Source organism: Excalfactoria chinensis, chromosome Z, assembly GCF_039878825.1.
Source record: "Excalfactoria chinensis isolate bCotChi1 chromosome Z, bCotChi1.hap2, whole genome shotgun sequence".
NCBI lineage: Eukaryota > Metazoa > Chordata > Aves > Galliformes > Phasianidae > Excalfactoria > Excalfactoria chinensis.
In genome coordinates, this window is record NC_092857.1 from 4,210,119 (window position 1) to 4,235,898 (window position 25,780).

Here is a 25,780-nt window from a genome sequence, read left to right on the forward strand (position 1 = left end):
GCCAGCAAGAAACCACAGTCACCTGCCTGGACTGTGGCCTGTCTGAAAGCAGCTGAAACAGGAGTTAATGAAGACCCCAGCATTAGGACAATGGGGCAGAGGATAACTACACTGATATCCCACATGGTCTCTACAGTGTTGGAGGTGAAAGGGGGACATTGGCTTTCCCCTCAGAGATTTTTGAAGTATAAAGCCATTCTAGTGGAGCAAGATGATGAAGAAATAACAGTAACAAATATTGTAAATCGAGCTGCCTTTCTTAGTGCAATTAAAAGGAGAACCTGTGTCTCACGACTGTTTAGAGACTATGGAAGCAGTATATTCCAGTCGCAGAGACTTGAAAGAAGAACCACTGGAGGATGCGGAAGACATCTGGTACGCAGACAGGAGCAGCTTTGTTCGATATGGGAAGATAAAGATATGGACTGATTCAAAATATGCCTTTAGTGCTGTTCATGCACATGGAGCAATATGGAAAGAAAGAGGACTGTTGTCAAGCCAAGGGACAGGTCTTAAACACACTGAAGAAATAGTCAGACTCCTGGAGGCAGTCCAACAGCTGGAGAAGGTTGCTAAAATGCACTGTTGATGCCACCAAAGGGGAGACAGTGCTGAAGGAATGGGAAATGCGCTGGCTGACAGAGAAGCAAAGCGAGCGGCAGAGGGTGAGGTGGTGGAGGCTTCCTTGATTCCAGATGGTAACATGCAGGTGGATGGTGAGCCAAAGCACTCAAAAGAGTATTGGAACTTGATAAACGATTTGGAAGGGCAGGTAAAAGAGGAAGGCTGGACCTTTCCACCACTAGGGAAAGTAATTATTACAGCAGCCATATGATGGGCTGTGGTGACTGAAGATAGGAAAACTCACTGGGGAGCAGAAGCATTACATAAATATCTTGTTCAACCAGTGGTCACCCGAAATTGGTATACTGCCATTAGACAAGTGACCCAGCAAGGTGAAGTTTGTTTACCAAATAATCCTAACACAGGCCACAAAGTTCAGTTAGGGCAAATAGGGAGATAAATTATCCAGGACAAGAATGGCAGGTAGATTTCTCAGAGCTCCCAAGAAAAGGGGGGTACAGATACATGTTAGTTTTAACAGATGCCTTTTCAGGATGGCCTGAGGCATACCCGTGCTGGACTAACCAGGGCAGGGAAGAAACAAAAGTTTTGTGACAGGAAATAATTCCAAGGTTCTGGGTGCCAGGAACAATCTCTTCAGATTGAGGCCCCCATTTTATTGCTAAAGTGGTTCAACAAATCAGTACTTTATTGGGAATCAACTGGCAGTTGCATACAACTTACAGGCCACAGTCAGGTGGCCAGGTGGAAAAGAGGAACCATTTATCTAAGCTGCAAATACTAAAAGTTGGCCAAGAGGCTGGGATTCCATGGTTGCAAGCACTGCCTCTGGCACTTGTGAGAATTCAAAGTAAACCCCAACCAAGGAAGGATGAAGCCCATATGAAATTCTCTATGGGCGACCTGTGCGGTGCCTTTGTAGTGCAGCCCAGCCCAAAGACAGCCCAAGTGCCCCGACAGCGGCACCTCCAAGCAGGACCAAGGCAGTGTCACTGAGGAGAAACCGAGCCTCTTGGAGGGGGACTTGCAGTCAGGCCTCCAGTCCCAGAGACCAGGCAGCAACACGAGCTCTGAGCCACTCTCTCCTCAACAACAGAGGATGAATCCTATCTTTCCCCGGACCTCTCCCATCCTCCTTTCTCTGGCTGAATAAAGGCACTCTGGTGCTCAGACAACACCTTGACTGTGTTCCGAGTCTTCATTCACATTGACCGGGATGAATACAAGAAACAGCAAGGCAGCTCAGCTTGCATCAGCGAGAGCTCTGTTACCGTTTTGTAGGGGAGCAAATAGTCTCTAGCATCCTGGATGCTGCTCATGAAAACCCCAAGCTTCCTGGCTGTGGCTTTGTGATGCTTTTCAGGGCCCCTGCTGCTCTTCACTGCCTTGGCTGCTCCCTAACACCTCTGTCCTCCTGCCATGTCCATTCCCAGCTCCCACCTACAAGCTGGCCCTGCAGATTGTCTCCAGCCCTGCCATCATCACACTACGGCAGGAGGAGCTCACCCTGACCAACATCAGGCAGTACTGCCTGCCTCTCTCACTCTCTAGACCAAGTGTAACTACGCTGTCGTGGAGACAAATGCTTTCTGTCACATCCTCCATCCCCAAAGCCATTTACCGGTAGGCGGCTCTTGCAGAAGAAGAATCAAGCAGCAGAACCTTTTGCTCAGCTACAGCACACAAATGCTACAAAAGCAGAAACAACCCTCAAGCTCTGGGTCTGCGGGTCTGCACAGGCATGCATGAACTGTGTTTGATGGTACCCCCATCCTTGATTTCCTTCCCTGCTCCTTGTCTGATGGCACTGCTGAGCCAGGAACAAGCTGCCCAGCGTGGCAGAGCGTGGTGCAGAGCTGTGCTGGGACCTCTGCTGCAGCTTGGCGTGCAACCTCATCCACTTCTCTGACAGACCTGCTGATCCCACTTGTGCCATCGGGATGCTCTGGCACGGGATGTGCCTCCAACCCAAAGCTCCTTCCCACCTCCCAAGGAGAAGCAAAGCAACCCAACCATTGCCAACAAACCTGCCCAGGAGTCAGCAGGGAATGCAAACAGCTTCTGGCTGCTCCCTTGCACTCCCGTCCTAAGTAAGAGAGCCCACAAGGACTGGCTGGAAAATCAGTGCATGACACACGTGAGTGTGCACAGGATGGCTGAAAGCAGTGGAGTTCCATGAGTTGTGTGTTTGTGTGTGTGTGTGGATTTGTGCACGGATGGTGTTGCACACATTTGTGTTCATGAGTGTCCAAAGCAGTGGGGTTGCTCAGGTGTGTGTAGGTCAGTGGGTATGTGTGCAAGGATGAGCATGCACATACATGTGCTTGCACAGGGGTGTGCAGAGTGTTGGAGTTGCACAAGGACATTGTGGTACCGGTGTGTGCGTGCACTTTGGGAGTGAAAGGAAGGGGTTACACATGTGTCTGTGTGTGTGCGCACAGGGCTGCACTAGGGGATGTGGACGTGTGAGTGTGTGTGAGCACACGGACAGTGCATGGACGCAGTGGCAAAAATGTGTGCTTGCACAGGGGTGTGCTGAGGAGTTGGGTTGCACACAGGTGCACACAAAGGGATGTTTTCTGGCAGTTGTTGGCACATACGCGTTCCCAGGGATGGTTTGCACACGTCTGTGAATGCAAATGAGGACACACGATGCGGCGCGTGCACGTGGGTGTTCAAAAAGGGGCAGAGTGGCGCACGTGTGTGCGTGTGCATGTGGATTGGAGGAAGGCTGGGGTGCAGGTTGACCTCTGCCGTGGTGAGTGGGGGCTCACGGTGTTGCTCAGTGGTAGATTTGTTCACGTTGAGTGCTCTCAGGAAACTCGCTCAACACTGAAGGCCTTGCAGAAGTCTGGCTGAGTGATGTCAGTTGCTTTTCCTTTCCCCACTGATGCTGTCACTCTGCTGTAGAAGGCCACCAAAGTGAGCAGGCTGCATGTCTCCGTTTCTGCTGTTTCTCCATTTCCTTCTTGTTGCTCCCTGTAAGCAGCAGGTTCAGCCATGCTGCTTTCCTGCCTTCTCTGCTGGATTTCATGTGGTCGGGATGAAGCTCAGAGCTCCATCTCTGAGAAAGTTTTTCTGAGCAAGTGACCATGTCTTTTCCATTCCTTTGCCCCTCACAACAGTTTTCCAGTGGCTCTTGTCCAGTAATTCTTTGAACAGCCTGCAGCTGACTCTGCTGAAGCTCAGGGTCCCGACTTTGCTTTTTGCCAGGCCCGCATTCCTTGAGATGAGGAACTCTAGGAGGGCATGGTCACTACAGCCCTGACCACCTCCAGTCTTAACCCCTGGCGTGCACCATGTCCAGTAATGCTTCCCCTCTGCTTGGTGTGCTCAATGCTTGGGCCACAAAGTTCTTCTCAGTGCACTCCAGCAGTCTCTCAGATAGCTGGCAGCCAGCCATGCTGATTTCTCAGCCTGACTGGAATCCCCCATCAAGTTGAAAATCAGTGAGCACGGTGCTGCTGGTAGCTGCAGTAAGCAGGGCCCATCAACAGTCTCCCTGGGCCAGGTGGCCTGGTGCAGACCCTCAGCTGCAGAAGCCCATGATTGGTTTAGTCCCTAATTTTACCCACAAGTTCTCAATGTGATCATGGCTGTTCTTAGTCCTCTGCAGTCAGCTTCTTCATATAGAGGGCAAATCCCTTGCCCTGCAGAATTCCATAGTAACAAGCACGTCTGCTTTGTGTCAGGCTTTTGCTTTATTTATTTATTTATTTATTTATTTTTCTTTTCCCATTTTCTACGTAGCAAAATTAATTTCTGAGCCAGGAGAAGAAGAAGCGCAACATGCAGCAATCTTCCTTTCACTGCGCAGTTTGCATGAGTAGCCAAGTGCTCCTCAGGTCATGTGTGCTGCAGAGCTGACCTTGGTGGCAGGGGCTGTGTCTTCATTTTCTACCTGTCCCGTGGGAGCATAAGAAGACTATTGAGAGCAGGAGCTGCACAGCAAGATGAACAGCATGAGAAGGTAAGGCTGAGAACCAAGGACACAGCTTTTGTGTCACTGACCCACCTGTGGCAGAGGTCAGGATTTCTGCAGGCATGGGAAATCATCCCATCACTTAGTGCCTTACAGGGAGCTGAGAAGCTTTTCTTGCTCAAGTCCTGCTTCCCAGCTTAACCACCTCCAGGGAAGTAGATGTCACTTTTCTGGTGTCCTTCAATTCCGCGTCCACATTTTCCCAAAAGCAAAAGAATTTGGAGGTAACCACCTGCAGTGAAGTGAGCGATTTCCGTGCCTATTTCTGATGGTGGCAATGACTTCGAAGGTCACACTTAATAGACGGTGCCTGTTTCCATTCTGACAAAGGCTGTTGTTGCAGCTGACTTCCCGAGGCTGCCATACGTGGTGGTGATGCAGCCTTGGGCTTCTGAGTTTGCATGAATCCCACCTTTCCTTTTTCTCTCTTGCAGGTCAGCTGGTGCTGGAAGCGGACGGTATCTCAGTAGGAATGAAGGTGAGTGCAAGAGCAGCTGCTGAGGGGAGGAAGGAAATCCCTGCTAATGATCTCTGAAGCATCTATGGGTACGGTACCGAAGGAGGCAGCAGTGATGCTGGAGGGCACGTGGTGAGTGCGTGGACTGGGTGGCACAAATGCGTGCGTGTGCTGAGGATTTGGGTTGCACACGGGTGCACACAAAGGGATGTTTGTGGAAGGTGTAGGCACGTAGGTGCTCCCAGGGAAGGTTTGCACACATCTGTGAATGCAAAGGGGTGCACAAGATGCAGTGCGTGCATGGGGGTGTGCAAAGCAGGCAGGGTGGTGCACGGGTGTGAGTGTGTACATGGATAGGGGAAGACTGGGGTTACAGGTTGACCTGTGCTGAGGTGAGTGGGGGCTCACGGTGTTGCTCAGTGGTAGATTTGCTCACACTGAGTGCTAACAGGAAACTCACAAACCCTTTTTGTTTCGGCTGTGTTAGTGCTGTGATCCCTTGCTGCTGGGATGGGGTGTTGGAAGGATGGTGTGCGTGCCGAGCTCCCATCTCTCTTGCAGGAATCAAGTGTAGAGCAAAAGGGATGTGTGGATCAGGTGACCGCAAGAAGGCTGGATGTTTGGGATGGTGGCAGCTGATGGAAACAGGTATTCCGTTCAGCTTTTAACAGAAGTCAGGGGTCTTGGAGGAAGAACGACTAGGTTCTGAGATGGCTTCAAATGTGCACACCGAGTACGTCTGTCCTGTCCTGTGCCATCTCTGCTTCTTTTTGATGAAAGCATTTTTACGACCATGTGTTGGGCCTGTTTGCTTGTGGAAGGAGGAATGTTAGGCGCAGTTCTCACCGAGAACTTCTGCTAGGATTTCTGTGTAATTTGAATCATGAGTGTTAGCACAGTGAGGTGAAGGAGGGCCCCAGAAACAAGTTTGGTGCTGTTGAAACACTGTGTGATGAGAAGGTGGGAGGTAACACGTGCTGGCAGATGTGGAAACCACTTTGGGATTGAGGTGAGAAGGAAAGGAATGGCGATGACGGAGCTGACGGCAAAGAGTTTCCTGGGGAGGCTAGGTGCTTGCTTGGGACTGGATCCGATCAACTTCTTGTTTGCTGGTGTCCATCTGGGGTTTGTGGAGCCATTTTCATCCCAGGGTCTGTCTGGTAGGACTGGGGCCTGGGCCATGCCAGGGCGAATCGTGCACTTTGCTCTCATTCTTAGTGCTTGTTTTTGCTCAGGAGGGCAGGTGGCAATCCTCATGGACCAAGGCCTGCCGGTGGGGTTTGTGGAGAAAGAGGTCCTGAGGGCCTGGTGTGACACCCATGGAGCTGTAGCGAGGCTGCATCGGTGTAAAACGCAAGAAATCCACAGAGATCTGCAGGTGGGTTGTGGGCTCGAGTTATGCCAGAGGCGATGTGCGTGCTCCTTTACGTGTGCGTTGTCTGCCTGCTGTATGGCGGGTGGGCTTGGAAAGCTGGTACCGTGTTTCTGTTGTCGGGAGAAGCAGGTATAAACTCTTCTCTCTATTGAAAGATTTAACAAAAGAGCCTCTACTTGCTTCTTAGCATATGAATCATAGAAGCATAGAATCACCAGGGTTGGTGAAGACCTAAAAGATCATCCAGTCCAACCGTTCTCCTATTTCCAATAGCTTCCACTAAACCATGTCCCTCAACACAACATCCAGTTGTTCCTTGAACACCCCCAGCATCGGTGAATCCACCACCTCCCTGGGCAGTCCATTCCAGAGCCTGGCCACCCTTTCTGAGAAGAATATTTCCTAATGTCCAGCCTGAATCTCCCCTGCTGCAGCTTGAACCCATTCCCTGTAGTCCTATCAATAACGACACGAGAGAAGAGGCCAACCCCCAGCTCACTACAACCTCCCTTCAAGAAGTTACAGAGAGCAAGAAGGTCTCACCTGAGCCATCTCTTCTCCAGGCTGAGCATTCCCAGCTCCTGCAGCCTCTCCTCATATGGCCCCATTGTGCTCCAGAGACCTCACCAGCTTTGTTGGCCTTCTTTGAACATGTTCCAAAGCCTCAGTGTCTTTCTTGCAGTGAGGGGTCCAAAACTGGAAACAGAACTCAATTTGCGGCCTCACCAGTGCTGAGTGCAGGGGGACAATCACCTCTCCGCTCCTGCTGGCAGCACTGTTTCTGGTGCAAAATGTATGTAAGTGTCACATGTGTGACATCCTTTCTGGTATAGTTCTGTGACAGGAGTCCAATGGATTTGCAACCTGACTTGAAGCCTGTGGGCATCACCCAGTAGTTGGGGTGAGAGGATTAGGCCGAGGAACAGGAACCTCTTTGGTCATTATTAACTCCCACATTTTTTGGTCAGGAATCTTTGGGTGTGTGTGTGTTTTTTTTTTTTGTTTTGTTTTTTTTTTTTTTGTATTTTTTTTGTTTTTTTTTTCCCCATGTTAAGAACAGACTCATTGTGCAGCTTGTGAAAGACTGCATTCACGCCTGCTGCTGATTGGTGGTATTCTCTACATGGAGCTGCAGTGGAAATGGACACTTCTGGTCCAATGTGTGGAACCTCCCCGGGTGCTCAGATCAGCCAAGTTGTCAAGGCCTGGCTCTTGGTTGGTGAGTTGCGCCAAGGTTAGAGAGTTGGGATTTTCTGGGCTTTGAGACACATCTTCCAGTTGCACATTGTGTTATTTCTGATGTGCTGACCTGTTGAGCTCCAGCCCCAAATGAGGATTCAAGTACTACCACAGCAGGAATGGTTTAGATTGGAATTGGAATGCAGAAGGCTGGAGCCAGGAGGAGCAGGGAATCGATCATCCTCCTGTACTCGGCACTGGTGAGTCCTCACCTTGAGTTCTGTGTTCTGTTCTGAGCCCCTCACTGAAAGAAGAACACTGAAATCCTGAGATATGTCCAGAGAAGACCATTGAAGCTGTGAGGTGTCTAGAGCACAAGTCTTATGTGGAACTTCTTATGGAACTGGGATTATTTAGTCTGGAAGAGAGGAGGCTCAGGGAAGACCTTATCATTCTCTACAATTACCTGAAGAGAGGTTGTGTGGGGGTGGGGGTTGTCCTGTTCTTCTCCCATGTAACTAGTGACAGGAGTGGAGGGAACGGCCTCAGGTTGTATGAGGGGAGATTCAGCTTGGATGTTAAGAAAACCATCTCCAAATGGGTGCTCAGACACTGGAGGCATCTGTTGGCTGAGCGCTTTGTTGGGTGAGCATCACACTGCTGGAAAGCACGCAGCTTTTGTCTCTGCAAACAGCCACATCCGTGGGGACTGGTGGCTTTTTCATGTTACCCTTGTGTTTCAAGTCCTACATGCAGTTACTCGTGCTGTTTGAGAGCACCATCTTAGAGGCAGCCTTGATTTCTGCAGCTGCGAGCTTTGTGCCACGAGAGCTCTCCTGCTTCTCCCTGTGATGGGCGACAGAATGGAAGGCCCTGTGGAAGTCTGGGTAGGTGATATCACTTGCTGTTCCTTTCCCCACCCGTGCCAGGAGAAGGAGGGCATGGGACTGAAGGGCGTCCCAGCGGTGGGATCCTGCCTCAGTAGAACTGAATGGCGGTTCCGATCCACATATTTTAACCAGAGTGAATCTGACAGTAACGACAGAAGTGAGGGGCCTGTGGGAAAAAAACGTGTGTGCCACAATTTGTGGTGCAAGGTGTTCTCAGAACTGCTGCTTACAGTGCCCAGAAGGCCTCCTTTTTGACAGGGAGAGGATTAACTCGGTTATTTTAATGAATCTATTTCCTTTCTGTTCATCTTTCATACTCCCTCTCCAAAAACTAAACCATGTCCCTCAACACAACATCCAGTTGTTCCTTGAACACCCCCAGCATCGGTGACTCCACCACCTCCCTGGGCAGTCCATTCCAGTGCCTGGCCACCCTTTCTGAGAAGAATATTTCCTAATGTCCAGCCTGAATCTCCCCTGCTGCAGCTTGAACCCATTCCCTGTAGTCCTATCAATAACGACACGAGAGAAGAGGCCAACCCCCAGCTCACTACAACCTCCCTTCAAGAAATTACAGAGAGCAAGAAGGTCTCACCTGAGACAGCTCTTCTCCAGGCTGAGCATTCCCAGCTCCTGCAGCCTCTCCTCATATGGCCCCATTGTGCTCCAGAGACCTCACCAGCTTTGTTGGCCTTCTTTGAACATGTTCCAAAGCCTCAGTGTCTTTCTTGCAGTGAGGGGTCCAAAACTGGAAACAGAACTCAATTTGCGGCCTCACCAGTGCTGAGTGCAGGGGGACAATCACCTCTCCGCTCCTGCTGGCAGCACTGTTTCTGGTGCAAAATGTATGTAAGTGTCACATGTGTGACATCCTTTCTGGTATAGTTCTGTGACAGGAGTCCAATGGATTTGCAACCTGACTTGAAGCCTGTGGGCATCACCCAGTAGTTGGGGTGAGAGGATTAGGCCGAGGAACAGGAACCTCTTTGGTCATTATTAACTCCCACATTTTTTGGTCAGGAATCTTTGGGTGTGTGTGTGTTTTTTTTTTTGTTTTGTTTTGTTTTGTTTTGTTTTGTTTTGTTTTGTTTTTTTTTTCCCCATGTTAAGAAGAGACTCGTTGTGCAGCTTGTGAAAGACTGCATTCACGCCTGCTGCTGATTGGTGGTATTCTCTACATGGAGCTGCAGTGGAAATGGACACTTCTGGTCCAATGTGTGGAACCTCCCCGGGTGCTCAGATCAGCCAAGTTGTCAAGGCCTGGCTCTTGGTTGGTGAGTTGCGCCAAGGTTAGAGAGTTGGGATTTTCTGGGCTTTGAGACACGTCTTCCAGTTGCACATTGTGTTATTTCTGATGTGCTGACCTCTTGAGCTCCAGCCCAAATGAGGATTCAAGTACTACCAAAAACTATCTGTGGATTCTCAAGTAGTATTGCTTGCTAAAGAGAACAGGCGTGCAGCCTGCGCTTTCATTTGCGCAAAGGATCATCTCTGTCTGTGTTTCTTTTAGACCCTGAGATGGAGCAGAGTGGAACACAGACTTGGGTGAATCTTCAGTCAGGAGCAGTGACCCGTAATGCTCATCTTAGGTGTCTGGCTGACAAGAAGAGCAGAGAGGTAAGTTTCACAGGGTGGCGTGCCCATTTAATTTTACTTTTCATTCATGATGCATAGAGGCGTTACCCAGACAAAGTGAGCATTTGTCAGCTGGACTTTCTAGAAATGACCTAGGCAGTGAAATCGGCTTGAAGCATCCCAAAGAGCTTTGCAAAAGAATGCTGAGAGTGAATCTGGCACCCTCCTTTGGAAACCTGCGATGTCTGTCAGCACTTCAGCTGTGCCCAAACACCTCCCATTGCGCTGCCACACCAGGATAGAATTCCAACCCCACAGTGAGTTCTGGAATGTTGTGGTGCCGTGTTGGAATCTGATGTGACCACGTGGTCTTGCCTCCCCCCCTTGTGGGGGGTCATGGTGGACCAGGCTGGTGGCTGTTGGTGATGTCATAAGCGGCTGGCATGAGGGGAGGGGCGGTGCGTTCTGTGTTCCTTTGTGGGCGAGTAGGAGTTCGGAGTGGTTGGTTTTCTTGTTGTTCTTGTGCCTTTAGTGCCTTTGTTTGAGTACCATCGTGCGCAGCATCCTGTAGGTAAGCTGAGCCAGCGTGGGATGGACGGGTGGGCAGCGAGGTGTTGAGAAGTGCTGGCTGTCGGAGCTCCCAGCACCGTATTGCTTACTCTTGAGCATCAGACGTAATTTTCCCCCGGTAGACACGTTCCAAAGGGGGTGTCCGTAAAGGTGGCACCCGTCCCATGCTTCTTCCGTCATCTTCTGTGCTCAATTGTGGATGCGTCGTCATGTTGCTGGGCGGACAGGCATCCCGTAGCCTGAGACTCAGCATGTCTTGCAGCAAGTGGATGGGACGGTTGTGCTGTGTGCGTTCTGCCATGGCTGTCTTAGCCCTGCTCACTGACCTGCTCTTTCTCTCTCCTCTGCCCACCCTCCGCCCACTGCCTTGGTGCAGCTTTTGCTCTCATAAGATCTGAGCAGAGTGACCAGGAACTGCTGCAGGTAGCCTGAGGTGATCTTGTTGCCAGGTACGTGCCATGTTTTGTCCCACCTTGTTGTTTTGCATTCTGTGGGTTTCTTCACTGCCCTCCAGCTCAGCCCTCAGAAGGGTGCTGTCTAATGCCCTGCTGTCACACTGTCAGAGCGCTCTGCGCAAATGCATCTGCTGCTCTGTGCCAGAGTCCCCATCTGCTGGCAGAGGGATAGCAACTTGGCCCAACGCTGCCTAAGAGGCTGTCACGTTGGAATAGACTGAAGCAAGGGGTAGTTTCTCGAACACCTGCCTATGCCGCAGGGTATGCAAGGGTAGTTCTGAAGAAGTCTCTCCATCCTGTGCTGTGTGAATCGAGATAACAGAAGTGTGTTTCTGCTCTGTTCCAGCTTGTCACACCTGGTGTGATGGGCCTTGAGTGCAGCAAGATCAGACGTGAGCCTGAGGTGGCAGCGACGGAGGTAGAGTATGAAGCTCTGGCTTGTCTTTGTTCCCTGTGTTGAGCCAGCAGAGGGAGCTGCAGATGTAGTCTCCTGCAGGAAAGAGTGGGCCAAAGGGGGCCAGGCCGCCTGTCTGCGCCAGTGCCATTGCTGATTAGTCTGTGTAGAGGGAGATGCATTTTTGCATGGCCTGGCAATCCCGCTGCACAGCAGGAAGAGAAACGACTGTCATGAGATGTGCAGCTCCTTCTGAAGTGCTCCTGATCAGGACGGAGCGCATTTCCTGCAGCTTTCTCTGCAGATGTGCTCCTCCCCTTGAAATCCTCCTGGTTTGTCCTCAGCTCCTGACCACGGCCTGTGCTCTGTTTTGCAGGCTGATAACATGTGGAAGCCGCAGCTGGTGCGTGCGGAGTCCTCTCTCAACGTTCCAGCAATTGCGGCAGCCCATGTTATTAAGCGCTACGTCGCGCAGGGGCCGGATGAAGTCTCCCTGGAGGTAAGCAGTTCCAGGCGTTCCTTGGTGTCGTGCACGGGAGAGTAGTCTAGGGTGTGAACGGCTCAGGAATCTTCTCAGACACCTTCAGAATGTCTGGTGAGGTGAAGCTTGGAAGGTTTGGTTCCAGCTTAGACTTGTGCTGGGTCGGGAGGAGTTGAGCCATCTCTCCAATATGGTTGGATTGGGCATTTGAACCTTGTGATCAAGCAGATCCTGCCCAGTATGGGAGCCTGGTCTCTGACAAACAGCAGACCGGGTGTGAAGTGTGCAGATGTGTTCAGAAAGCCCTGCTAACTGATGCCCGTGGTTAAACTGGAGCTCCTGCATAGGCTTTGTCATAGAGCCTGCTGCTTTTGAGAGCCGTTTCCTACTGCAAAGCTGTCTTGTGTATGTTGAGTAACTCGTCCCTCAAAGTTCAGTTTTAGAAAGGAAAATGCCTTGGGGACTGCATTGGTGCAATTGCTGTCAAGCTTTAGGCTATTCTGCAGTGCAGAAGAAGGCAGTTATTTGAGCTGTGTTTTCCTCACAGCTGTGCTGAAGCTGGGGTTGACGTTTCAATCTCTTGCAGGTGGGAGACATGGTGTGCATTATTGCTATGCCACCAAAGGAGCTGAGCCCCTGGTGGAGAGGCAAGCGTGGCTTTCAGGTAGGCACATGCTTCCAACACGAGAGCACAGCACAACTTCAGTAGAGTCAGGAATCTCAGGTTGGAGCTGCTCTGCCTGCACAGGATGGCTTCTGGATGCAAACAGTTGCCCTGTGTCGGTGTCAGAGGACCTTCCCTTTGGCTCTGGGCTCGGGCTAATGCCCAGCTGTCTTTTTGTTCTTGTTACAGGTTGGATCTTTCCCTAGTGAGTGTGTGGAACTCATTAGCGGAAAGGTTCCAGAGTCCCTCGTCAATTCGTTGCCAAAGCCAGGTACACATGTTACATTTGATACTGCGGGTTAGTAAAATGAGGCCAGAGCGTGGCTTTCAGGGGTTTTGTTAATGCCCGAGTTGAGCAAGATTAGCAAGAGGACTGCATTAAGCTCCATGGAAACACGCAGAGATCTGGCCCAATCCCACTGTGTTTCTTATTGGGCTTGGGGAAGTCACAGAATCCTCCTGGAATGGCTTGGGATTGGAAGGAGCCTAAAGGATCCTCAGGATCGCCAGCCTGTCTGTGCATTTAGCAGGAGACGAGAGCAGGCTGTCCAGGGCCCCTTCTGACCTGGCCCTGGGCACTTGCAGGGACAGGGAAAATCCGTTCCTGCATGTCCTGGTTGGGAATGTTCTTCCCATTGTTCCGTGCTCTGTCAAATGCGTTACGCTCGGGCTCGTCCAACCAATCCAAGCCTGAAATGAACTGGTTTCTCTGTTTTGTTTCGCAGCGCTGAAGAAACGGGGCAAGCTCCCACCCTTCCTTCGTTCGGTGGTGAAGGCGCGCCCCAGGAGAGCGGAGCAGCCGGAGCCGGAGAAGGAAGGGGTGTTTGGGTGTGACCTGGGGGAGCACCTTCTCCACTCTGGCCGTGATGGTAAGGAACAGCCCATTCCTGAGATATTCCTCTGTTGGGCATCTGAAGATGCAAGGGAGATCATATCCAGCAGTTGTTTCAGCCTGAAAACGTAGGAAGGCTTCTGGCCACAGAGAGCATAGTGCATCCTTTTCCTAGCTCTTGTGGTGGTGAGATTGGATTCCTCCATTCCTGAGGGAGCTGTGATGGGACTTGCAGTGTCTGTGGCTTTGCCAGAGTTACTTTCTCCAGGCTGTTGATAGGTGGTGGCATTTCTGGAAAGCCAAGAACACATCTCTGTGCAGTTTCCTCACAGCTGTCTCTGCCAGCTTTCTCCTCTAAGGAGGAGGCAAGCGGTAGCCTGGCTGGGCTTAGTGGATGGGATGTGAGAAGAGCACGGCCTGAACCAGGACTTGAGGAAGAAGCTCAGCTAACAGCTGTCTCTTGTTCTGTAGTCCCCCAGGTCCTGCAGAGCTGCTCTGAATTCATCGAGCAGCATGGCGTGGTGCGCGGGATCTACCGCCTGTCCGGCGTCACGTCCAAGATCCAGCGACTACGGTAAGAGTGCTGTGACTGACGCAACTGTCAGTAGGGGCACGTGCCATGCTGCGGGCGTTCAGAGGAAGCCCTTCCTTTTCTTGACTGTACTTGGTGTGGCTTTGGACTTGTTTTCGTCTTTCTCAAAGCCCTCTGCCCAATTCTGTGTCCTTCTCTGCAGCCATGAATTTGATTCAGAGCAGGTTCCTGAGCTCAGCGTCCGTGACATTCACAGCGTGAGCTCCGTATGTAAGATGTACTTCAGGGAGCTCCCGAACCCTCTTGTGACCGAGCAGCTGTATGACAAGTTCTCGGTAAGCACAGGGCAATGCCTTGCACTGCTTGGCCTTGATGACACAGGCTGCATGCTGCGGTGTTCCCCTGATGCCTCTTGGAAGGCATCAAGTCTGCCTCGGTGCTGAGCACCAGCGCGCTGTCCCCACGGTTCGCAAAGCTGTGGCAGCTCTCTAGGCTGACTGGTGTCTGAATGCCTTCCTGCCTTTTTCCAGGACGCTGCTCGTGCTGCTACGAAGGAGGAGCAGTTGCTCAGGATGAAGGACGCCATCCAGCAGCTGCCCGCTCCTCACTACAGGTCAGTGCTGCGCTCGGTCTGCTGAGCTCAGCCCTGCTGCCTTTCAGAGGGTGATGATGCGATTCCAGGTGTTGCCTGACACCTGCAACATCATGCGTCTGCACGCTGAAGCGGCTGAAGGCTGCATGGGGTCAATGGACTGGGTCGGTTCCTTGGCACGGGGGCACGGTTGGTGCAGCCGATGGCTGCGACTGTGCTTTGCAGGGCTTGGTGCTGCAGCGTGGTGGCACTGGGAACGTTTTATCTACTTCCTATTCAGGGACGGTAGCAATGTCATCAATTAGCATGAAGTGAGGTTTGTTTCGTGCACTGCAGCACGGCTTGCTTTTTGGTGCTGAACATCCGCCCCTCTTGTTTTCCAGGACTCTGGAATACCTGATGAGGCATCTGGCGTCTCTTGCTGGGAGCAGCTCGGTCACCAATATGGACGCTAAGAATTTAGCAATCGTGTGGGCTCCAAACCTCTTAAGGTAAACTTCTTTTTCTGTTGAAGCACAACGCTTAGTTCTGCTCTCCAGAAAGAAAGCAGTCCTCCCTTCTTCTTCCTCTAGTGTGCTCTTCTCCTGTAAAAGCTGTCAGAAGTGGCTGGCAGCAGAGGGGGATCCTGGACTGCTCTCCCCCAGGCCCAGGGGCCCAATTTCTAGATGGCAGTTTCTGCTCTCCTGTTGAGCTGGGACTGCTGTGTCCTTGATCATCCAGGAGAATTTTGTCAGTGGCATTGCTGCTTGCCCACTGCGGAAGTCTCCAGAGCCCAGCTGGACTGCTTTGGGCTGCAAAACTTCAGACCTGGGGAAACAGTCTTGGAGGAACGACTTGTAAAATCTGCCTTTTCTTCAGATCCCAGCAGAGCCAGTCTGCCTGCGTCAGCGGAGGAGCTGCCTGCTTAGAAGTGCAGACGCAGGCAGCAGTGGTGGAATTCCTGATCGGCAACACAGACGTCCTCTTCCACACCAAATCCACGTCAGCTGTGGGAGAGGGAGCAGGTGAGCGTCTTCCTCCATTAGCTTGATCTTGATCCAATCCAGGCCCTCTACAAGATCATTCAAATACGCTTTGACTCTGGATGGGACAGGAGGCTTCTGGGCTTAGATGAGAATATGGCACCCTGTTGCTGGATCCCGAGAATGTCCGAGGCCAGACTTTACATGGAGAAAACCATCCCTGCCTTTAGGATGTTTTGAGTGGGGGTGAAGCATGATTGAAGTGTGGCAGCAAAGCTTTCTGAGTTCCCAGATCCGTTTTCTAGGGCTTTTTTTTTTAATGCCTGTTTTGCTACAGTGCGCAGCTCTTAATGATGACTGTGTCCTTTGCCACGAGCATACCTCTGAGCATCCAGTTACTCTGAGCTCCTCTTCTTCCAGTGGCTCGGATAAGCAAGTCTGAGAAGAATGCAGAACTGGGATGGCTGTGCTGCTGCTTTCTGATCCTCCCTCTTACCTGCGGTTTTCCCTTGCAGGGCACAGTTCTGTACCTGGGCCCCAGTCTGTGCGGGAGTCTCCTCCTGCCACAAAGCTGCTCACCCTGCAGGAGGCGCAGGCTCTGAGAAGTGGCCAGAGCAGCTCTCCTGCTGTGGCACAAAGCAGCGACATCGAAGTGGAGGAAGACCCCGCAGCCATATCAGGGAGATTCCACACAGTCCTTGATTTTCCATCTCAAAGGTAAAGAGGATTTCCCTTTCCAGCCCCTATCATCATAGGTCAGGTGGGCTTTCTTGGTTTACTTTTTGTCCATTATATCGCCAAGGATTCAACTAACACAACTCTAGGCAGAGCTGTTGGTGAGTCTTGCTGGCACTAGAAATTAAAGATGGCAGTGAGCTGAGGCCGAGGAGCTGTTAACGTAAGAGTCAGAGATGCTTTTGAGCCTCCCTTATGGCTGCACAGTTCCTCATAAAGCAGTTAACGCCTGCCAGCTCCTGTCCTGTCCGGCTGTGGAGCCTTTGCTCACATGCTCTGCATCTTGCTTGACATGGTTGAGAGGAATATAGCCAGCAGGGCTTGAGGGCCGAGCTGTAGGAATGGAAGCGTCCTCTGCTGTTTGAAACAGAGCGCGTTTCCAAGCTGTGTTTCAGCAGAAAGCAGGCAGTGCCAGGAACGGGCAACTATTGGCAAGGGCTCGGTGCAACTCTTCCCTCACCCTGCACCACGACTGACAGCATGCTCTGTTTTCTCTCCAGACCAAGTTCTCCCAGAAAGAGGGAGGAATCACCATCTGGCAGCTGGTGTTCTTGCTTCTGCCTGCGCAGACCATCTTCTGTGGGCAAACGCCAACTTCAGCGCAGTGCAAAGGAGCCCTCACAAGCAGAACTCGTGGTCCTGGCAGGTAAGGGTGCAAATCCAGCTTTCAAAACACTGCTTGTCAGCAACGCAGTTAGAATTCATGCTTTCAGTGGGCTTGTACCTCCATCCGGCATTCAAGTCCGTGCCTGACATCTTCAGCTGACCCCTGTTTTCCCAAAGGAGCCTCTCAAGCTGTTTGAAGCCTACTTGACAGGCAGCACCAAGCCTTTGCCTCCAGGGGCAGAGAGAGTTTGACACTAACCCCTGTGTATCCACTGCTTCCTAGGTGAATCGAGCCCTTGTGAGGCCAGAAGAGAAGGGTCAAGTGCTGGTGGCTCAGAGAGTGCTTCCATCAATGGACAGCTCATGGGAAGCCCAAGTCGCTGCACGTCCAATATAAGCCTTGAATGTGACAGCAGCGACGGAGAGAAGGAGGTGACCGTTGTTGAAGCACTCATTTCTCCCAGCTCTCCTGAAAGGGCTTCCCCGAGCCTGACAGAAAGCACCGTCACCAGCCTGGACTGTGGCCCGGTGCCTCTGCAGTGCAGCCCAGCCCAAACACAGCCCGAATGCCCCAACAGTGACACCTCCAAGCAGGACCAAGGCAGTGTCGCTGAGGAGAAGCCGAGCCTCTTGGAGGGGGACATGGAGTCAGGCTGCAATTCAAATGAAAGCCTTCCGTGTGACAGCAGAGATGGAGAGAAGGAGGTTGTCGTTGTTCAGGCACTCATCTCTCCCTGCTCTGCTGAAGGGACTGACGTGAGCCAGCAAGAAACCACAGTCACCTGCCTGGACTGTGGCCCGGTTGAAAGCAGCTGAAACAGGAGTTAATGAAGACCCCAGCATTAGGACAATGGGGCAGAGGATAACTACACTGATATCCCACATGGTCTCTACAGTGTTGGAGGTGAAAGGGGGACATTGGCTTTCCCCTGAGAGATTTTTGAAGTATAAAGCCATTCTAGTGGAGCAAGATGATGAAGAAATAACAGTAACAAATATTGTAAATCGAGCTGCCTTTCTTAGTGCAATTAAAAGGAGAACCTGTGTCTCACGACTGTTTAGAGACTATGGAAGCAGTATATTCCAGTCGCAGAGACTTGAAAGAAGAACCACTGGAGGATGCGGAAGACATCTGGTACGCAGACAGGAGCAGCTTTGTTCGACATGGGAAGATAAAGATATGGACTGATTCAAAATATGCCTTTAGTGCTGTTCATGCACATGGAGCAATATGGAAAGAAAGAGGACTGTTGTCAAGCCAAGGGAAAGGTCTTAAACACACTGAAGAAATAGTCAGACTCCTGGAGGCAGTCCAACAGCTGGAGAAGGTTGCTAAAATGCACTGTTGATGCCACCAAAGGGGAGACAGTGCTGAAGGAATGGGAAATGCGCTGGCTGACAGAGAAGCAAAGCGAGCGGCAGAGGGTGAGGTGGTGGAGGCTTCCTTGATTCCAGATGGTAACATGCAGGTGGATGGTGAGCCAAAGCACTCAAAAGAGTATTGGAACTTGATAAACAATTTGGAAGGGCAGGTAAAAGAGGAAGGATGGACCTTTCCACCACTAGGGAAAGGAATGATTCCAGCAGCCATATGATGGGCTGTGGTGACTGAAGATAGGAAAACTCACTGGGGAGCAGAAGCATTACATAAATATCTTGTTCAACGAGTGGTCACCCGAAATTTGTATACTGCCATTAGGCAAGTGACCCAGCAAGGTGAAGTTTGTTTACCAAATAATCCTAACACAGGCCACAAAGTTCAGTTAGGGCGAATAGGGAGATAAATTATCCAGGACAATAATGGCAGGTAGATTTCTCAGAGCTCCCAAGAAAAGGGGGGTACAGATACATGTTAGTTTTAACAGATGCCTTTTCAGGATGGCCTGAGGCATACCCGTGCCGGACTAACCAGGGCAGGGAAGAAACAAAAGTTTTGTGACAGGAAATAATTCCAAGGTTCTGGGTGCCAGGAACAATCTCTTCAGATTGAGGCCCCCATTTTATTGCTAAAGTGGTTCAACAAATCAGTACTTTATTGGGAATCAACTGGCAGTTGCATACAACTTACAGGCCACAGTCAGGTGGCCAGGTGGAAAAGAGGAACCATTTATCTAAGCTGCAAATACTAAAAGTTGGCCAAGAGGCTGGGATTCCATGGTTGCAAGCACTGCCTCTGGCACTTGTGAGAATTCAAAGTAAACCCCAACCAAGGAAGGATGAAGCCCATATGAAATTCTCTATGGGTAACCTGTGCAGTGCCTTTGTAGTGCAGCCCAGCCCAAAGACAGCCCAAGTGCCCCGACAGCGGCACCTCCAAGCAGGACCAAGGCAGTGTCAACGAGGAGAAGCCGAGCCTCTTGGAGGGGGACTTGGAGTCAGGCCTCCAGTCCCAGAGACCAGGCAGCAACACGAGCTCTGAGCCACTCTCTCCTCAACAACAGAGGATGAATCCTATCTTTCCCCGGACCTCTCCCATCCTCCTTTGTCCGACTGAATAAAGGCACTCTGGTGCTCAGACAACACCTTGACTGTGTTCCGAGTCTTCATTCACATTGACCGGGATGAATGCAAGAAACAGCAAGGCAGCTCAGCTTGCATCAGCGAGAGCTCTGTTACTGTTTTGTAGGGGAGCAAATAGTCTCTAGCATCCTGGATGCTGCTCATGAAAACCCCAAGCTTCCTGTCTGTGGCTTTGTGATGCTTTTCAGGGCCCCTGATGCTCTTCGCTGCCTTGGCTGCTCCCTAACACCTCTGTCCTCCTGCCGTGTCCATTCCCAACTCCCACCTACAAGGTGGCCCTGCAGATTGTCTCCAGCCCTGCCATCATCACGCTGCTGCAGGAGGAGCTCACCCTGACCAACATCAGGCAGTACTGCCTGCCTCTCTCACTCTCTAGACCAAGTGTAACTACGCTGTCGTGCAGACAAATGCTTTCTGTCACATCCTCCATCCCCAAAGCCATTTACCAGTAGGCAGATCTTGCAGAAGAAGAATCAAGCAGCAGAACCTTTTGCTCAGCTACAGCACACAAATGCTACAAAAGCAGAAACAACCCTCAAGCTCTGGGTCTGCGGGTCTGCACAGGCATGCATGGACTGTGTTTGATGGTACCCCCATCCTTGATTTCCTTCCCTGCTCCTTGTCTGATGGCACTGCTGAGCCAGGAACAAGCTGCCCAGCGTGGCAGAGCGTGGTGCAGAGCTGTGCTGGGACCTCTGCTGCAGCTTGGCGTGCAACCTCATCCACTTCTCTGACAGACCTGCTGATCCCACTTGTGCCATCGGGATGCTCTGGCACGGGATGTGCCTCCAACCCAAAGCTCCTTCCCACCTCCCAAGGAGAAGCAAAGCAACCCAAGCATTGCCAACAAACCTGCCCAGGAGTCAGCAGGGAATGCAAACAGCTTCTGGCTGCTCCCTTGCACTCCCGTCCTAAGTAAGAGAGCCCACAAGGACTGGCTGGAAAATCAGTGCATGACACATGAGTGTGCACAGGATGGCTGAAAGCAGTGGAGTTCCATGAGTTGTGTGTTTGTGTATGTGTGTGGATTTGTGCACGGATGGTGTTGCACACATTTGTGTTCATGAGTGTCCAAAGCAGTGGGGTTGCTCAGGTGTGTGTAGGTCAGTGGGTATGTGTGCAAGGATGAGCATGCACATACATGTGCTTGCACAGGGGTGTGCAGAGTGTTGGAGTTGCACAAGGACATTGTGGTACCGGTGTGTGCGTGCACTTTGGGAGTGAAAGGAAGGGGTTACACATGTGTCTGTGTGTGTGCGCACAGGGCTGCACTACGGGATGTGGACGCGTGAGTGTGTGTGAGCACACGGACAGTGCATGGACGCAGTGGCAAAAATGTGTGCTTGCACAGGGGTGTGCTGAGGAGTTGGGTTGCACGCAGGTGCACACAAAGGGATGTTTTCTGGCAGTTGTTGGCACATACGCGTTCCCAGGGATGGTTTGCACACGTCTGTGAATGCAAATGAGGACACACGATGCGGCGCGTGCACGTGGGTGTTCAAAAAGGGGCAGAGTGGCGCACGTGTGTGTGTGTGCATGTGGATTGGAGGAAGGCTGGGGTGCAGGTTGACCTCTGCCGTGGTGAGTGGGGGCTCACGGTGTTGCTCAGTGGTAGATTTGTTCACGTTGAGTGCTCTCAGGAAACTCGCTCAACACTGAAGGCCTTGCAGAAGTCTGGCTGAGTGATGTCAGTTGCTTTTCCTTTCCCCACTGATGCTGTCACTCTGCTGTAGAAGGCCACCAAAGTGAGCAGGCTGCATGTCTCCGTTTCTGCTGTTTCTCCATTTCCTTCTTGTTGCTCCCTGTAAGCAGCAGGTTCAGCCATGCTGCTTTCCTGCCTTCTCTGCTGGATTTCATGTGGTCGGGATGAAGCTCAGAGCTCCATCTCTGAGAAAGTTTTTCTGAGCAAGTGACCATGTCTTTTCCATTCCTTTGCCCCTCACAACAGTTTTCCAGTGGCTCTTGTCCAGTAATTCTTTGAACAGCCTGCAGCTGACTCTGCTGAAGCTCAGGGTCCCGACTTTGCTTTTTGCCAGGCCCGCATTCCTTGAGATGAGGAACTCTAGGAGGGCATGGTCACTACAGCCCTGACCACCTCCAGTCTTAACCCCTGGCGTGCACCATGTCCAGTAATGCTTCCCCTCTGCTTGGTGTGCTCAATGCTTGGGCCACAAAGTTCTTCTCAGTGCACTCCAGCAGTCTCTCAGATAGCTGGCAGCCAGCCATGCTGATTTCTCAGCCTGACTGGAATCCCCCATCAAGTTGAAAATCAGTGAGCACGGTGCTGCTGGTAGCTGCAGTAAGCAGGGCCCATCAACAGTCTCCCTGGGCCAGGTGGCCTGGTGCAGACCCTCAGCTGCAGAAGCCCATGATTGGTTTAGTCCCTAATTTTACCCACAAGTTCTCAATGTGATCATGGCTGTTCTTAGTCCTCTGCAGTCAGCTTCTTCATATAGAGGGCAAATCCCTTGCCCTGCAGAATTCCATAGTAACAAGCACGTCTGCTTTGTGTCAGGCTTTTGCTTTATTTATTTATTTATTTATTTATTTTTCTTTTCCCATTTTCTACGTAGCAAAATTAATTTCTGAGCCAGGAGAAGAAGAAGCGCAACATGCAGCAATCTTCCTTACACTGCGCAGTTTGCATGAGTAGCCAAGTGCTCCTCAGGTCATGTGTGCTGCAGAGCTGACCTTGGTGGCAGGGGCTGTGTCTTCATTTTCTACCTGTCCCGTGGGAGCATAAGAAGACTATTGAGAGCAGGAGCTGCACAGCAAGATGAACAGCATGAGAAGGTAAGGCTGAGAACCAAGGACACAGCTTTTGTGTCACTGACCCACCTGTGGCAGAGGTCAGGATTTCTGCAGGTATGGGAAATCATCCCATCACTTAGTGCCTTACAGGGAGCTGAGAAGCTTTTCTTGCTCAAGTCCTGCTTCCCAGCTTAACCACCTCCAGGGAAGTAGATGTCACTTTTCTGGTGTCCTTCAATTCCGCGTCCACATTTTCCCAAAAGCAAAAGAATTTGGAGGTAACCACCTGCAGTGAAGTGAGCGATTTCCGTGCCTATTTCTGATGGTGGCAATGACTTCGAAGGTCACACTTAATAGACGGTGCCTGTTTCCATTCTGACAAAGGCTGTTGTTGCAGCTGACTTCCCGAGGCTGCCATACGTGGTGGTGATGCAGCCTTGGGCTTCTGAGTTTGCATGAATCCCACCTTTCCTTTTTCTCTCTTGCAGGTCAGCTGGTGCTGGAAGCGGACGGTATCTCAGTAGGAATGAAGGTGAGTGCAAGAGCAGCTGCTGAGGGGAGGAAGGAAATCCCTGCTAATGATCTCTGAAGCATCTATGGGTACGGTACCGAAGGAGGCAGCAGTGATGCTGGAGGGCACGTGGTGAGTGCGTGGACAGGGTGGCACAAATGCGTGCGTGTGCTGAGGATTTGGGTTGCACACGGGTGCACACAAAGGGATGTTTGTGGAAGGTGTAGGCACGTAGGTGCTCCCAGGGAAGGTTTGCACACATCTGTGAATGCAAAGGGGTGCACAAGATGCAGCGCGTGCATGGGGGTGTGCAAAGCAGGCAGGGTGGTGCACGGGTGTGAGTGTGTACATGGATAGGGGAAGACTGGGGTTACAGGTTGACCTGTGCTGAGGTGAGTGGGGGCTCACGGTGTTGCTCAGTGGTAGATTTGCTCACACTGAGTGCTAACAGGAAACTCACAAACCCTTTTTGTTTCGGCTGTGTTAGTGCTGTGATCCCTTGCTGCTGGGATGGGGTGTTGGAAGGATGGTGTGCGTGCCGAGCTCCCATCTCTCTTGCAGGAATCAAGTGTAGAGCAAAAGGGATGTGTGGATCAGGTGACCGCAAGAAGGCTGGATGTTTGGGATGGTGGCAGCTGATGGAAACAGGTATTCCGTTCAGCTTTTAACAGAAGTCAGGGGTCTTGGAGGAAGAACGACTAGGTTCTGAGATGGCTTCAAATGTGCACACCGAGTACGTCTGTCCTGTCCTGTGCCATCTCTGCTTCTTTTTGATGAAAGCATTTTTACGACCATGTGTTGGGCCTGTTTGCTTGTGGAAGGAGGAATGTTAGGCGCAGTTCTCACCGAGAACTTCTGCTAGGATTTCTGTGTAATTTGAATCATGAGTGTTAGCACAGTGAGGTGAAGGAGGGCCCCAGAAACAAGTTTGGTGCTGTTGAAACACTGTGTGATGAGAAGGTGGGAGGTAACACGTGCTGGCAGATGTGGAAACCACTTTGGGATTGAGGTGAGAAGGAAAGGAATGGCGATGACGGAGCTGACGGCAAAGAGTTTCCTGGGGAGGCTAGGTGCTTGCTTGGGACTGGATCCGATCAACTTCTTGTTTGCTGGTGTCCATCTGGGGTTTGTGGAGCCATTTTCATCCCAGGGTCTGTCTGGTAGGACTGGGGCCTGGGCCATGCCAGGGCGAATCGTGCACTTTGCTCTCATTCTTAGTGCTTGTTTTTGCTCAGGAGGGCAGGTGGCAATCCTCATGGACCAAGGCCTGCCGGTGGGGTTTGTGGAGAAAGAGGTCCTGAGGGCCTGGTGTGACACCCATGGAGCTGTAGCGAGGCTGCATCGGTGTAAAACGCAAGAAATCCACAGAGATCTGCAGGTGGGTTGTGGGCTCGAGTTATGCCAGAGGCGATGTGCGTGCTCCTTTACGTGTGCGTTGTCCGCCTGCTGTATGGCGGGTGGGCTTGGAAAGCTGGTACCGTGTTTCTGTTGTCGGGAGAAGCAGGTATAAACTCTTCTCTCTATTGAAAGATTTAACAAAAGAGCCTCTACTTGCTTCTTAGCATATGAATCATAGAAGCATAGAATCACCAGGGTTGGTGAAGACCTAAAAGATCATCCAGTCCAACCGTTCTCCTATTTCCAATAGCTTCCACTAAACCATGTCTCTCAACACAACATCCAGTTGTTCCTTGAACACCCCCAGCATCGGTGACTCCACCACCTCCCTGGGCAGTCCATTCCAGAGCCTGGCCACCCTTTCTGAAAAGAATATTTCCTAGTGTCCAGCCTGAATCTCCCCTGCTGCAGCTTGAACCCATTCCCTGTAGTCCTATCAATAACGACACGAGAGAAGAGGCCAACCCCCAGCTCACTACAACCTCCCTTCAAGAAGTTACAGAGAGCAAGAAGGTCTCACCTGAGCCATCTCTTCTCCAGGCTGAGCATTCCCAGCTCCTGCAGCCTCTCCTCATATGGCCCCATTGTGCTCCAGAGACCTCACCAGCTTTGTTGGCCTTCTTTGAACATGTTCCAAAGCCTCAGTGTCTTTCTTGCAGTGAGGGGTCCAAAACTGGAAACAGAACTCAATTTGCGGCCTCACCAGTGCTGAGTGCAGGGGGACAATCACCTCTCCGCTCCTGCTGGCAGCACTGTTTCTGGTGCAAAATGTATGTAAGTGTCACATGTGTGACATCCTTTCTGGTATAGTTCTGTGACAGGAGTCCAATGGATTTGCAACCTGACTTGAAGCCTGTGGGCATCACCCAGGAGTTGGGGTGAGAGGATTAGGCCGAGGAACAGGAACCTCTTTGGTCATTATTAACTCCCATATTTTTTGGTCAGGAATCTTTGTGTGTGTGGTTTTTTTTGTTTTTTTTTTTGTTTTGCTTTTTTCCCCCATGTTAAGAACAGACTCGTTGTGCAGCTTGTGAAAGACTGCATTCACGCCTGCTGCTGATTGGTGGTATTCTCTACATGGAGCTGCAGTGGAAATGGACACTTCTGGTCCAATGTGTGGAACCTCCCCGGGTGCTCAGATCAGCCAAGTTGTCAAGGCCTGGCTCTTGGTTGGTGAGTTGCGCCAAGGTTAGAGAGTTGGGATTTTCTGGGCTTTGAGACACGTCTTCCAGTTGCACATTGTGTTATTTCTGATGTGCTGACCTCTTGAGCTCCAGCCCCAAATGAGGATTCAAGTACTACCAAAAACTATCTGTGGATTCTCAAGTAGTATTTCTTGCTAAAGAGAACAGGCGTGCAGCCTGCGCTTTCATTTGCACAAAGGATCATCTCTGTCTGTGTTTCTTTTAGACCCTGAGATGGAGCAGAGTGGAACACAGACTTGGGTGAATCTTCAGTCAGGAGCAGTGACCCGTAATGCTCATCTTAGGTGTCTGGCTGACAAGAAGAGCAGAGAGGTAAGTTTCACAGGGTGGCGTGCCCATTTAATTTTATTTTTCATTCATGATGCATAGAGGCGTTACCCAGACAAAGTGAGCATTTGTCAGCTGGACTTTCTAGAAATGACCTAGGCAGTGAAATCGGCTTGAAGCATCCCAAAGAGCTTTGCAAAAGAATGCTGAGAGTGAATCTGGCACCCTCCTTTGGAAACCTGCGATGTCTGTCAGCACTTCA

At 51.2% G+C, this 25,780-nt stretch overlaps 1 protein-coding gene across 1 annotated transcript; it reads left to right on the top strand.

Moving 5' to 3' along the window:
- Positions 1-12,556: 12,556 nt before the first annotated feature.
- On the top strand, positions 12,557-17,626 carry LOC140263877 (rho GTPase-activating protein 32-like). Its single transcript, XM_072359189.1, has 12 exons — positions 12,557-12,607; positions 12,797-12,878; positions 13,333-13,476; positions 13,911-14,013; positions 14,174-14,306; positions 14,502-14,584; positions 14,947-15,054; positions 15,422-15,567; positions 16,041-16,242; positions 16,830-16,906; positions 17,150-17,394; positions 17,615-17,626. The coding sequence occupies exons 1-12, from the start codon at positions 12,557-12,559 to the stop codon at positions 17,624-17,626; spliced, it is 1,386 nt and encodes a 461-aa protein (XP_072215290.1).
- The last annotated feature ends 8,154 nt before the right edge of the window (positions 17,627-25,780 follow it).